The sequence below is a fragment of the Clupea harengus genome, chromosome 10, assembly GCF_900700415.2.
Source record: "Clupea harengus chromosome 10, Ch_v2.0.2, whole genome shotgun sequence".
In the NCBI taxonomy this organism is placed as follows: Eukaryota; Metazoa; Chordata; class Actinopteri; order Clupeiformes; family Clupeidae; genus Clupea; species Clupea harengus.
The window spans coordinates 8812778-8827219 of NC_045161.1; the positions used below are offsets into that span (position 1 = coordinate 8812778).

General features: G+C 47.2%; 1 protein-coding gene across 2 annotated transcripts in view; it reads left to right on the forward strand.

The window, feature by feature from the left end:
• ralgps2 (Ral GEF with PH domain and SH3 binding motif 2) overlaps window positions 1–12144 on the forward strand; it is a 95461-nt gene extending 83317 nt beyond the window's left edge. The window contains exons 13-21 of one of the 2 annotated variants that reach the window (XM_012839540.3): window positions 116–251; window positions 1468–1616; window positions 1887–1941; window positions 2723–2800; window positions 4060–4165; window positions 5501–5593; window positions 6898–7003; window positions 8314–8405; window positions 9257–12144. In XM_012839540.3, the coding sequence (XP_012694994.1) occupies window positions 116–251; window positions 1468–1616; window positions 1887–1941; window positions 2723–2800; window positions 4060–4165; window positions 5501–5593; window positions 6898–7003; window positions 8314–8405; window positions 9257–9286 (845 nt within the window). In that variant the 3' untranslated portion in view covers window positions 9287–12144. The remainder of the gene's footprint in view (window positions 1–115; window positions 252–1467; window positions 1617–1886; window positions 1942–2722; window positions 2801–4059; window positions 4166–5500; window positions 5594–6897; window positions 7004–8313; window positions 8406–9256) is intronic. The other variant, XM_012839541.3, reaches the window with a different exon arrangement.
• Window positions 12145–14442: the final 2298 nt, after the last annotated feature.

Below are 14442 nucleotides of genomic sequence, written 5' to 3' on the forward strand. Positions count from 1 at the left end.
GTGTGTGTGTGTGTGTGTGTGTGTGTGTGTGTGTGTGTGTGTGTGTGTGTGTGTGTGTGTGTGTGTGTGTGTGTGTGTGTGTGTGTGTGTGTGTGCGCATGTGCATCTGTTGCAGGACCAGAAGTGTCTGCTTCACCACTGTGTGGTCGCCGGTGCAACATCGCAGAGAGCTCCAAGGTCCCCGGCACTCCACCGTCGCCCCGCAACCTGCTACCATACGGACACAGGAAGTGCCACAGCCTGGGCTACAAGTGAGTCTCCTCTGCTCTCCGTCACTCACCCCTCAGGCCAGGCCAAAAGCTCACACTTGGCAGGAGCCAGGCCTCTAAACATCCACAGTCCCTGCTTAACATAGCTTAGACAACTACACAACGGGAGCACAGTATTGAGAAGCTGAACTTGACAACATTTGGCCACCAGCTTGGTGATGGAAAACCGAAGCATCGTTGAAACTAAACTAAACAAAGACCCAGATGAATGTGGGTCAGGTTTTGTGGTTGGGCAGCGGTCGGAAAAACGGTAGAACCATCAAAAAGCGATTCAGTGGGATTGAAACGAAGACATTCTTTCAGCTTTTACCTGGGGGCCGATCAGTATCAGAACACTCTGTTGGGTATTGTAGTGGGAACTGATTGCAGGCGAATCGACTAAAAAAAGGAAATGCGTTTCACTTAACAGCGCTGTGTGAATTTGCCAACATCATGTGAACCTACTGCGTGAGTCAACTGCTCTCCTGGTGATCCAGTCATCATTGATCATTCCTCAAAGCCTTTCACCAAGCAACTGCCCCACAACATAAACAGCCCTCTGCGCTCAGTCGCCCCCGACCCCCCTGCGGTTTTACTAGCCTCATGCAGGGATGTCGGACGTTAACGGCTGTCTGAGTCATGTTCGCCGCTGGAGGGACTACATGGCATAAACAGCCAGCCCAATGAGTCACGTCCCCAGAGCAGCCAGGTCACAGTATGCCCTCTTTCACTGCTGCTGCTCCTGCCATGTACTCTGGATGGATCCGTCTGGAAGGAGTTTTTGAGCGAGACATGGCTCAGAGGTCTGCTGTGTCACTTGATCATCTTTTGATCTTGGCACGGGTGTTCCACTGACCTGGGATCTGAACCCTTTATGGCTGCTTTTCCCAAGTCCACTAGCCGCCCTTCCTAATTATGTTCCTCCGGGTCAACACAAATGTTTTGGTTGGGAGACTAGACAAATAGCACCATGCAAAGTAATTAATTGTAGAATAGCAATCAAAATACAAAATAACAACCAAGTTCAAGTGATCATCTTTGAAGTCTTGAACATGTTTTTGTGAAATTCAACAGTGAGCGAGACAAAATGACCCTTGATTATTGAGTCCCTGGAGACCGGATCTCATTACTACCACTGCTATATTAGTGCTGGTTTCTTGATGCCTGTGTGTGCATTCATTGCCCAGTTTGTTGATGCCTGTGTGTGTGTTTGTTGCAGCTTCATCCACAAGACGAACGTGGAGTTTAAGAGCGCCACCTTCCCCAACGCAGGCTCCCGACACCTGCTGGACGACAGCGTCCTGGAGAGCCACACTCCTGCGAGAGGCCAGACCGAGAGCTCCACACTATCAAGCGGCATATCACTGGGTAAACACACATACATACACACACACACAGACTCCGACACATTTTATATTTTATTTGATTCCATATTACAAGTGAAGTTTCCTCAGGAATCACATTTTCGGCAGTTACTCATTTCAATATGGATGTACAGTTTTCATTCAGAGAAGGCAACATAGATGCCATAGAAACATGCCTCCCCATATGTAATTACACCCACACTTTACTGTGCTTCTTCCTAGTGATGTACTCTTTTTTTCCCCTCAAATGTTGTGTGTGTGTGTGTGTGTGCAGGAAGCAGCGAAGGCTCCGAACTCAGTGAGGAGATGTCGTGGCCTGCCTTCGAAAGGTGAGATTTTTTTCAACACACACACACACACACACACACACACACACACACACACTGTCTTGTCAAAGTTCAAACCATTCATCATCGTTTTCTCTAACATTTAATTTGCCACACGAGCCCCCTACAGCCTTATAACCCATACCCAGTTGTGTTCACTAGCAGTAAGCTAACATGAAAAACTGTGTGTTGCCCGTTTGCTCTTCTGCTGAGCCCAGCAGCGCTGCTTCGCCTCTGCTAAAGAGCTTTTTGTGTGCAGCTCAGCCGTCTCTGTTCCCCGGTTACTGTCACGATCCGGACTCCCCTCACAGTTTTAACACTGGGGCGGGCACATTAGCGCTAAAGCCTGTTTAGACGGAGAGAAACGTATCCGATGCTGTGTCCCTATCAGACTCTTATCCTTAACAGCGTGTCTTGGACGAGTTCCCAGTCCTGGAGTGGTCTTACTTAAGGCACTGTAAGGAAAGATGCAGTAGGAGTACATGGGCACAGGGACGTTAAACCCCAGCGAGTTGTCCTTCTCCTTATGGTGTTGTTAAATGACCTTTGGAGAGCCCTCCTAACACACAGAGACACATGCAGAGGTATACCTATAAACATACATCTGCACCCACACACACACACACACACACACACACACACACACACACACACATATTCGCATACAGGTTCTGACAGACCACTATGCTCTCTCCCTCATTGTGTCTTCACTGACCTCCCTCATTGACCTTTGACCCCTGCCTATCATCCCCCTCCTCTTCCTGTCACTGAACCCCCCCCACAGGACGCGCTTCTATCACTCTCTGGGCCCCATCACCCGGGTGGCCCGCATTACATGCAGAGGAGTCCTCAAGCCCAGCAGGTACTAAGTGACCCCAACCCCCCCCACCACTGCCCTTCGCGCCCCCAAAATCTCTTCTGCCACTCTGCTATGCCCCTCTCACCCTCCACCTGCACCTCCTGGCAGGGCGGAGCAGTGTGTAGTGCCTCTAGCATGGTGTGCGTCACAAGCCATAATCGGGTGTCGGGGCTCCCCTGAATCTGAGTCTGTCACAGTAGCCTGTGTGGTGGTGGTGGTGGTGGTGATTTCAGCTTTTTTCTTTCCAAGCGCTGCAAATTTCAGCGTGCTGTTAACCCCAGACCTTCCTGCCGGTAGAGATCCCTGCTTTTTTGTGTCTTCTGCTTTCTCGTGTCTTCTGCTTTCTCTTTTTCTCTCTCTCTCTCTCTCTGTCTCTCTCTTCTTGCTCCAACTCTGTCTGTCTTGCTATATCGATTCTGTACTCTACTGCCTATTAATCACGTGAGTATCTTCAGGGTGCTATTTGTTCCCGCTCCTCTCAAATGGCACTTTAAGTTGTTTTACACGTTGTTTCAAGGGGTGTATCCTTTGGCTCTTACAAAGAATGTCCCTTTTGGTTAGGTTTTTAGGGCTCATTTCAATGCTCTCTCTGTGTGTGTGTGTGTGTGTGTGTGCGTGTGTGCGTGTGCGCGGGGCTTTGGAGGACATGCTGTACTGGTATAAATCTATGGCCCATATCTGCAATAAAGGTCTGGGCTTGGGCCAGCTGGCAGAGGGCCTGGCAGTGAGAAAGGGGGGGGGGGGGGGACAGAGGTTTCATACCACCAGTGGGAAAACAGAGCATTGGCTTACATTGGCTTTAGATGGTGACGATGGTTGTCAGTGTAATTGTAGAGAGGTTTGTATGTGGCTCAGTGCATCTTCAGCTTTAAGTGCTTAAGCAAAATCAGGCCAACATTAAAAAGGTTTTTTACAGTGTGGCTACACACACACACACACACACACACACCCTTTAACTGTTGTGCTGTTGGTAGCGAGCAATATGTTTATTAGTGCTTTTGTGATGTCATTGCCCATGTTTCCAGAGACTTTTTAGCGTTGGAACTTTAAAGGTAAATGTGGGCAAATACATCAACTATTTTACCCAGAAAAACAAGCATGTTGAGTTTGAAAGCCCTGAATTTGATAGCCTCTTTCACTTTTACTTCACTTCACCCTTTGGGATTTGGGCTTGCTGTGTGTGTGTGCGTGCGTGCGTGCGTGCGTGCGTGCGCGTGTGTGTGTGTGTGTGTGTGTTAACCTTTCTCTCTGTCCCTGTGTAGCTCGGCTGAGTCTGAGGAGCTGGCGGTGCATCTGTACCCGGGGGTCGTGACGCTGCAGGGTGTCCTGCGCCGGAAAACGGTCCTCAAAGAGGGCAAGAAACCCACGGTGAGACCTCACACACACTCACACACACTCACAGTACACTGTTCACGTTCCTTAGCTGTCTTCTGATGTTGCTGTCCTGCTTCTTCATACTGTCCCCTCTCCTCCTCTCCTCCTCTCCTCCTTCCTTCCAGTCTCTTTGTCTCCCAAACTGAGACTCAGCAATACTGTTTAACTCCTCCCTGGTATCCTATCTTTTCAACTTCTTCCTTGCGTCTCTCCTCTTCTCCCCTCCTCTCCTCTTCTCCCCTCTCCTCTTCTCTTCTCCCCTCCTTCCTTCTCTCCTCTCCTCTCCACGTTTCCCCCTCCCTCACTCTCAGTGTCCCGTGAAATGTATTGGCTAAGATACCAACAGCCTCATCACATCTACGGTGTCCTCAGATAGACCCTGCTAGCGCGTACACACACACACACACACACACACTCACTCACACACACACTCACTCACACAAACAGATGTGTGTGTGTGTGTGATTGCACGTGCAAGAGAGATCCAAGCTGTAAAAACTTGCTTTAAAATTCAGTTAGGGGAGTACAGGGACTCTTTGAAAGCCACATCTTGCTTCCTGCCTGTCAGTCATCTATGCAGTCCTAATCCCCCCCCCTGTTTTTTCCAATAAGTCATTTTGTTCATTCTGGCTTATTTTCTGTGTGTGTGTGTGAGTGTGAGTGTGTGAAACTCAGTCCCTTTTCACTTGAACTGTGAAATTTCATTGACATATTTCATGACATATTTTACACCTGTGTTGACCCACACACCCACGTAAACCTGCCGTCAACTAGCTGTTCTTGTGGCCTGCAAGTGTCTCTCGTGACTTGCGGGAAACAGCCAGAACCAAACTTCCCAACCCTGCTCCTGCAGTTATAAAGTTGTTCAATCTGCCCCAGGTCTACTTCCTCATAAATCTTTATTACAGCCTCTATATAGAAGCATAATCTTGTGCTGGGTTGCCAAGGTTGAGAGTTGGCCTTTGAATGCATTAAAAAGCCCATTATTTCTACATAATTTATTTTGGAGCAGTTTTGATGTTTTAACTCACATTTTTTATTATGTAATAGACCGCCAGAGCACACACAGATGCGCACGTGCACACACACACACACACGCACACGCTCACTCGCAATACGCAGATCTTGTCCATTACAAGTTTATGAGAGACTGTGTTTCCCATTCTGTGTCCCATTAAATGCACTTTTATTTTCCACCCAACCACAGCCTGGAAGGATCTCTGTACACTCATCATCCAATCTCTCTCTCTCTACCTTGCTCTCTATCTCCCTTGCTCTCTCTTCTCTCTCTCTCTCTCTCTCTACCTTGCTCTCTCTCTCTCTCTCTAGGTTGCATCATGGACTAAATATTGGGTGGCTCTTTGTGAGACTCATCTCTATTACTACCCTGCCAAGTCTCTCAAGGCCACCGAGAGGAAGCACGTGAGTCTCCCATGGCCAATGGTTCTCCCTCTTTCTCTCTTCATCCTTCTCTCCATCTCTTCTCTCTCTCTCTCTGTCTTTCTCTCCATCCCTCTATATCTGTGTGTCTCTCTTGTTTCTCTCTTGCCATCCTTCTCTCCATCCCTCTATGTCTGTGTGCCTCTGTCTCTTCTTCTCTCTCCATCCTTCGCTCCATCTGTCTATGTCTGGGTGTCTCTCTCTCTCTTTCTGTTGCCTCTCACTCCCTCACACTAACCCAAGCCATAGCCAGCAAGCACAGCATCACTGATCCTTCCAGCACAGGTGGCACCTTGCATCTCGACCACCCTAGGCTAGGCCCTCATACAGAACTGCCCGATGCGTCCAACGCCAACTCTCTATGCAGTACAAGTGAAAGTGCAAACACCACCTTGGTGAGAGATCTAGGGACAGTCATACGAAAGCTTTGGGGGCTCTCTGAAAAAGAGTGACTCTTTGAAGTGGCGAGTGATTGAGGGTTATGTGTCAGTAGTGGTGGTACTGCTGGTGGTCAAAAAGGGGAAATTACAAGAGGTCGCAGGAAATAAAAAAAAAATTAAAATAAAAAAACCCAAATGTGTTGGGAAGACAGAGGCTGAATGGACAGTATCAGTTTGACCGCTGGCCAGAGTGGTCACTTCCACTGAAACCGCACAGAAGCCCGTGGGAGACCTGAGGCGAGGGAGTGAAAGTACAAGGGAGAGAGAGGGGGGTAAACTAATGACCAAAGGGATGCAAACCTGCTCAGCATCATGGGTAATCGCTCTGGTGTGGGCTGGAACGGGCAGCTGTTTGCACTCATTGGATAATGACACGCGTGACGTCATCAGCATTGGACCAACTGTCACTCTCAGCGATTGAGTAATGGGAACCGTATGCAGTATTGACACACACACACACACACACACTCTAACAGAGCCTGATACTGTGTATTTCCAAGTGTGTGTGCATGTTTGTGTTTGAATACCCCAATGCATGCACACCATTGCATAGCCCATCTCTTTGAGCGTTTGTTTGTTCTCGCGTGTGCATTGTGTTGGTCCCACATGTGGTCTTGTGACTCATGTCTAACATCACTCTCTTGTAAAAGCAGCCATTTAGAGTAAAGCACGCTCTGGGTGTTAGACGCACATCGGGAAATGATTGCACCGAATGATTGTCCCCTAATGGTTGACATTTGAATAATGCTGGCGTAAAAAAAATATTTCCCCCCCCCCCCCCTCTTCTTCCCACTCATCCTTCTCTTTTCTCTCTCTTTTTTTCTCCTCCTCTCATCCTTCCTGCAGTTCAAGTCGACGTCCACTAAGAACATGTTGGTGGTGGGCCTGATGGCCATGATGCCGGATGACCCAGAGCATCCCGACGTCTTCCTGCTGACTGACTCGGAGCACGGTGAGACAGACAGCCAAACGCAACGCACCGTCATACAGGTCTACTATTAAGGCCAGACACGCACACTCTCTCTCACACACACACACACACACACACACACACACACACACACTTCCACTTGGTCATGCGGTGTCTCACAAGCTTAGTCAGGCAAAGACAGATGTAAATGTTTTTCCACACTTCTGCACGTGTATACACACACACACACACGCACATACACACACATTGTCAAGCTCACATGCACACCAGTGCACAGAACCCCCTCAGCCCATGTACCACAATGTACTCACTCACACGTGTGTACTCTCACTCACACACACACACACACACACACACACACACACACACACACACACACACACACACACACACACACTCGTGGGAGTGCTGTCTGTCTGGCTCTGAGGAGGCGGGCCCAATGCATACTTGCCATTTTTCACTGTCTCACTCATCATCTGTTCCACATCCCCTCTTTTTATGGATCCCGCCGGCCCCAGCTTACATCACTGCAGCTGTGTGTGGGTGTGTGGGTGTGTGTGTGTGTGTGCATGCGTGTGTAAATGTGAATGTGAGTGAGTGTGCATGCGTGTGTAAATGTGAGTGTGTCCATGCGTGTGTAAATGTGAGAGTGAGTGTGCATGCGTGTGTAAATGTGCGTGTGAGTGTGTAAATGTGAGTGTGTGTGTGTGTGTGTGTGCACATATAGAAGTGCATTGGCATGGTTGCAGTGATCAGTCACCTGCTGAATCCCCCTTGAGAGTTTGTGTGGTGGTGATCCAGGGGGATGATGTATAATATTCAATGGAAGAAAAATGGGGATAAAGAAGTTGTGAATGACTTTTAGACAGCGCCTCATCTCATCTGTCTCCAGTGAGCACCGCTTGCTTCCATGTCCCTCAGTTCTGGCTGAGTAGCTTTAGCCCCAAGTGCTCAAAGCCGGTAGGAGACCTTTGTGGCCCTCTCTCTCTCTCTCTCTCTCTCTCCGTCTCTCTCTCCTCTTCCTCTCTCTCTCTCCGTCTCTCTCTCCTCTTCCTTTCTCTCTCTCTCCGTCTCTCTCTCTCTCTCTCTCTCTGGCTGTGGCCCTTGAGTGCTGCTATGGAGAGCAGTTGAAATATGAGTTATGTGTTGTTATTGGTTGTGTTCCATGCAGCCTTGTATGTGTGTGACCCATTGCCTTTTTTCCAGACCTGCAACAGTCAAAGAGTGTATTTAAACAGCTGCTCTCTCTCTGTTTATGCATGTGTGTGTGTGTGTGTGTGTGTGTGTGTGTGTGTGTGTGTGTGTGTGTGTGTTCCTCTTCCTTCTCGCAGGCAACTCGTACAAGTACCAGGCAGGCAACAGGATGAACGCGCTTCTTTGGTTTAAACACCTAAGCACAGCATGCCAGAGCAACAAGCAGCAGGTGTGTGTTGATGTGTGTGTGTGTGTGAGTGTTGATGTGTGTGTGTGTGTGTGCGTGTTGTGGTGTGTGTGTGTGCGCGTTGATGTCTGTGTGTGTGCGCGTTGATGTCTGTGTAAGTGTGTGTGTGTGTTGATTTGTGTGTGCGCGCGTTGATGATTGTGTGTGTGTGTGCGCATTGGGGTGTTTGTGTGTGTGTGCGCGTTGATATGTGTGTGTGTGTGTGTTTGTTTGTGAGTACAAGTGGGAGAATGGCTCTGTGTGTTTGAGTAATTGTTACTTAATAGGCCTAAGAACCTCCCAAATGTCTAGCTCTATATGGGGGCGGCTTATGAATACAGGGATGCACTTAACAAATGGGCTCTTTATGATCCAGACAACCCAAGTAGACCTGAGGCACTCCAGTATGTGTTAAAAGCCCTCACAGAAAGCAGAGTTGCTGGAGTGGAAGCGCCTTGGGATCATGCTGCATTTTAACTATATGGCATTATAGAGCTGTCGCTCACACTATAGTCTTCTATTCAGTAGTGTTCCACTTTAATGCACTAGTTTTCAAATGTCTCTGGGGAGCCTGATGCTCACTGTGGTGCCTTCAGAGCTTATAGGGGTTTAATTGACGGTTTTCAGTTTGTTGTGTTACCATACCCTAAGGAAGTGTACTTAGGAGGAACTTGTGCGTGGTGTTCTCTCGTGTTAGTGTCTCTATATAGAGAGTAGTATCAGACATCGCCCCCTGGTGGTGACAAAAAAAATGCTTGTGTGTGTCTTTGTGAGTGTGTGTGTGTGTGTGCGTAAGCCGCTTGCAATCATTAAAATCAGTACATGACAATGTAAGCCTTGCCACTGCATTTCAGGTCCCAGCTAATCTGATGTCCTTTGAGTGATCGGCATGGGATGACACAGACCAACAGATGGAGAGCAAACAGGAAAACCAAACAGAAGAGAGACAGAGAGAGAAAAGAAGGGTGGCGGAGGAGACAAAGAGAAGAGAAGAAGGGAAGACACTCAACAATACTGGGAGCTTGCCACTGCCATGAGCCCACCCCTCAGCCTCACTGCTACCCACCCCAACCCCACTTGCCACCATTGCCTTAAGGAGTGGTGTGTGTGTGTTTTGTGTGTGTGTGTGTGTGTGCGTGTGTGTGTGCGTGCGTGTGTGTGAGTGTGAACCTGCAGACACTCAGCAGCCGAAGCAGCACAGTTGCAGTGCCCCTCACCTGAGACTGCAGCAGGCCCATTGATGGGGACCTTGGGCTAAGTGTCCTCTTCCTCCTCCTCCTCCTCCTCCTCCTCCTCCTCCTCCTCCTCTCTCTCGCTCTCTCTCCCCCTTGCTTTCTCTGGATTCCACCTATTGTATCTTTTCTACACTTTGCTCTGGAACGTTAAACCAGCACCGCCACCAGAACTCTCAGAGCCTGACCTAAAAAGAAACGAGAGGAGAGGAGAGGAGAAGAGAAGAGTGCGCCAGTGATGAACCTCGCTGGGGACCTTTTGGGGACTTTCATCTACAGAGACCACAAGAGGTCTCTACTCCTCTCCTCTTTGGTGACTGTTATGTTTTTGTTGTGGTATTACTTCTTTTTGCTTTGAGTGTTGGTTGTGGGATGTGTGTAACTCTGTGTGTGTGTGTATCGAGTGTTGATTGTGTGTGTAGTAGTGTGCGTGCACCCCTCACTCAAAAATGGCTGTGTCACTCCTCTATCAGCCTCTAACAGAAACAGACTGCTTGACTATAAAAGGAAGTTTGTCTCACATGATTTCACCCTCTTTTTCACTTGATCTCACCCTCATACACAGTTCATAAACACACACACAACACTGATTTTCTTACACACTTGACTTGGGCTCAAAGAAGAAGCATCAACACGTGTTTTACACGAGCAAGTAGAAGTTTCACACTTGTAAAAGTGATTGCGACACACATAAATGTAAAAAGGGCTCCAACACTTGATGAATACCAGATGAAAAAACTCTTTTAAAAGACTATTTACCCCTCATTTCCCCCTTGCATCTTCTCTGTGTGCTCAGCTGCAGATCTGAAGAGCGAGAAGGACAGATTGTGAAATGGGGGAGGAAGTATAGGGCACTGATGTTCATTTGATGAAAAGGTGTCCTTTCAGTTTCGTTTTTTTTTTCTTTCTTTTCTTTCGTGGCTGAAGGATGAACTCAATCTGATCTGCAGGTAGTCTCCCATTGTATCACTGTGATGGCCGGTGGGAATGTGACCTTTTCAGAGGGAGATATTCTGTGAGCAGCCGTTTACTGTAATCTGCTGCACCGCCCCAATGTGTGAGACTGGTCACCCCTGTAGAAACCCCCCTCCCCTGTCTGCCAACAATGCGTTTGGGTGTGTGTTTGTGTGTCTCTGTGTGTGTGTGTAAGGAAGAGATGACAACTACCCTCACATAAAGATGTGAAAAGCTGAGAAAAGAAAGTCAACAAAAGTCAGTATGAGAGCATGTGTGTTTTTTATATATATATATATATATATATATATATAATTATTTTGAGCTTTTAGATGAGGTCAGCCACAGCCTAGGATGAGTGGCTTCATATACCCTTTTTCTGTATGTCTGTCTCTTTTGCATGTGAGAATGTGTTCATTCCCAGTCTGACATTAACACAAAGCTATCATGGAGCCATTAGTTATCTGTTTTTAGTTACTTTTTATTATATTTTTTTATGGCTGTTTTAGTTTTCAATCTGATTTTGGGAGGTTGTGTACAGTATTATGGTGTAGACCAAGTTGCACATGTCTAGGTTGTTTTAATTGTCTGTTACCTTTTTATGTTGCATTTCTTTAGATGTCCTCCTGTCTTTTGTCTTTTTTTGTACCGTTGTTGATTGTATTTGTAATGGATGACCTTTTCATGTCTCAGACATGGAAAGTCCTATGTTCTGCGGAGCAACGTCCTTTTCACTTCAGATGGGCCTGGACAATGGTCTGGCAGGGGGTTTAGGAGTTGTGGGAGTGTGTAAGTGGCATATGATTATATTAACAAAAGACTTTTAACCCATTTTAACATTTATTACACTCCGACTCCAGAGTCCGCTAAACTAGACTTTGATGCGCAGATCTTTTCCTTGCCGGACATTTCAGATTTTGTGATTGTGTGTGATGGGTGTGTGTGTGTCCTGTGCACAAAACAAATCTCTGCAGCTCAGACTGTATGTGGGAGAGAGTCAAATGGAGGTTAGCATTTACCAAAACCCATTTCTGTTGAACGAGGGGGTGAGCAGGTGGTTGGGTTTTACGAATGCTACACACAGGGGATCTACCGTCATATCCTTTCTGCAAGACAACAGTGTGCTCAAGTCTGATCTAATGACCACCGACTTCAAACAATACTTTCAGTTGTGTTTTGTCTTTCTCTTTATATTGTTGGGGGAGTCTTTCTCCATTCCTGACTCTGAGGCAATGCTACTGTTAGTGGTCCAGGGGGGGGACCAACAGTGCCATCCACGGTGGTGTCTGTGGATGGCTTCACCTTTTGCCAGCCTCCTACTGTGGTTTACACTGACCTTTTGGATCATTTGACATTTCATTTTCTTGGGAAAATACTCGTACGTTTCATTGAAAGTGGGGGTGGTTGAGCATGGTATGCTGGCAGTGTTCAGCAGTAGTCAATCCTGATGTTTAATGGTTGACTGTGCGGTTGGGGAATGGTTGATGGAGTTTGTAGCCAATGGGTCCTCAGGGATCAGTTGTTTGGAACAAACAGAAATGTCAGATTGGGAAGATTAAATGGAGAGGAAGTAGCCATCTCGTCGTCCGGAACAAGACCTCCCTTGTAATGATGGATCTGATTGATAACGGATGTGAAACAATCCAAAATCCCCCCATCGTCGCTTTTGGGCATTGAAACGGCCCACACTATGTATAGTTACAATTTTACAAGCACCGGTTGAGGAGTCTACATGGACATGTGGGAAAAACTTGCAAAGGTATTTCTGTATATATGGCAGCCAACACAAGCACGTGAGTTGGACAGCATGGCTGGGGTCATTTTTGTGGCGGGGGGCGGGACAGGATTAGAGACTGACTCATCTGAGGTGCTGAAGGTTGTCAGAAGAGCAAACAAACTCAAATACTTAGAAAGGCCCCTGTGTTCGTTTCACCTGCTGTTTCCAACTTAGCCCCTCAGTGAAACGAACATAGGAACAGATGAGAAGGGGCTTTTGTGCACAACCAGGTTAACCGACTCAATGGGGGGGAGGGGAGGGGATGGGATGGGATGGGATGGGATGGGGGGGGCGAAAGCCGGGCACTTTCAGGCGAGCCACTTCACTTATCTGATATGATTTGCAGTGTTTAAAAAGCTCCTGACCTTTTCTGCAAATGACTTTGCAAACAGTGATTGCATCACCAGCCTGTGACCCATTTTACCGCCTCTCTCCCTTTCTCACTGTTTCTCATCTATCCTCTAGCATCTATCAGGCTGTGGCTGGTTTGGATGAGGTGTTTCAGGGGAAAATGAACAAAACCCAGAAAGAGGGAGGGGGGGGGGGATCAATACTAATCAAAAGCATTTATACAAAGAGAACTGGTCTGAATACTGTGAATGCTTTACTCAGGAGCTGCAAATCTATTCATGTCTGTCCCCCCCCCCCCACACTGGGTTTTCCACTCTACTTTCTGTGCCATCCTCCGACTGTAGACTGCCTGCAGGAAGCATACCGACTCTCATCCTTTCTCCACAACAGCAGTTCCTCTCCCCAGCATTTGCTCCACAGTTCTTGCTCCTTCGTCTTTTGCTCAATGTTTACACAAGCCTCTATGGTATCCGTAGTAGAGGCACAATGTGCCGGATTCATACGGTAGAGCACAGCCAACGTGAAAAGGTAAGCAGGGTCAGTTAGATGAATGCTTTTTGATTTTGTCCATTCATCTAGTGTCCAAAGGGCAAACAGTGGGCTTATTTGGGTTGATTGGTTTTCTTGGCATCAGTCAATCAAGCAAGCTATGTCTCTGCGTTATAAGGAACTAACACGGTAATGTACAAGAATACATGCAAAAATGAAGGTTCCATTTGACAGGTGGCCCTTTTGTGTTTTATCCAGTCTACTCATTTTTCCTATTCCAGTGCTGGAGAAGTGAATGGGTCGAGTTGTTGTCGTTTTTTTTTTTTTTTTTTTTTTGTCTGAGTGGAGCCCATACTCCTTGTTTGAAGGTAAGGCCCTGAGGCTGTGGGGGTGACTAAAGCATTACTCTATGAGTGTGTGGTCTAGGCGGAGCAATTCATTTGGCATATTGCCTAGAAAGCAACTCATGAGTCAGAGGATGCAAGAAGATGCAGTTTGCCATACGATCCCCGCGCATCTTTCGAAAACACTCCAACCCCTTCGTCCCCGTGTCTCGGTTGATGACGCCACGCACCCCACCCCCAAACAAACACACACACACATGCACAGAATCACCTCACTGCCCACCTAAAGGTCATGTACCATAGCCAGCACGATGACCTCAAACCAGAGTGATGTGCTTCTGGGTTCCTGATGAAAGTTGGCACAATAAATACTTCTGTACATTTTCACCTTTGTTTGATTGGTTTATTTTTTTGTTATTCACCTTTGTTCTGAAATATTGTGGACACAGCTTAAATGCTGCGTTGACTGGGGTGATGTGAATGACTCTTGTGGGTGAATGTGAGCACTTAGTAGGTGATGTTTGCATTGAGTGTGTGTGTGTTAGCGCATAAGCTAGTGTTAAAACACTTTAGGTACTGGTTTATCTATACTCATTTTGTTTCCTCCTTTTAAAAATAAAACTACTTGAATTATTCTGTCTCTGGTGTTTTCAGTGCTGAGTGTTTGTTTTTTTTCCCAGTGTTTCATAAGGACAAGAATGGGCCTTCAAGACCCCGCTGATTTTATCACATGAAATGTTCTTGGACATAGCTTCACACAAGTATGGCCCCTTGGCCAACATGTTAAGGCCTGTGAGAGACTAATGCATTTTTTGTTTTCCCAGAGTATCCACTATAGACATCCCGTGATCCACCTGATTGCCCTGTTTCTGTGTTTGTAGCTGTGTGCCATG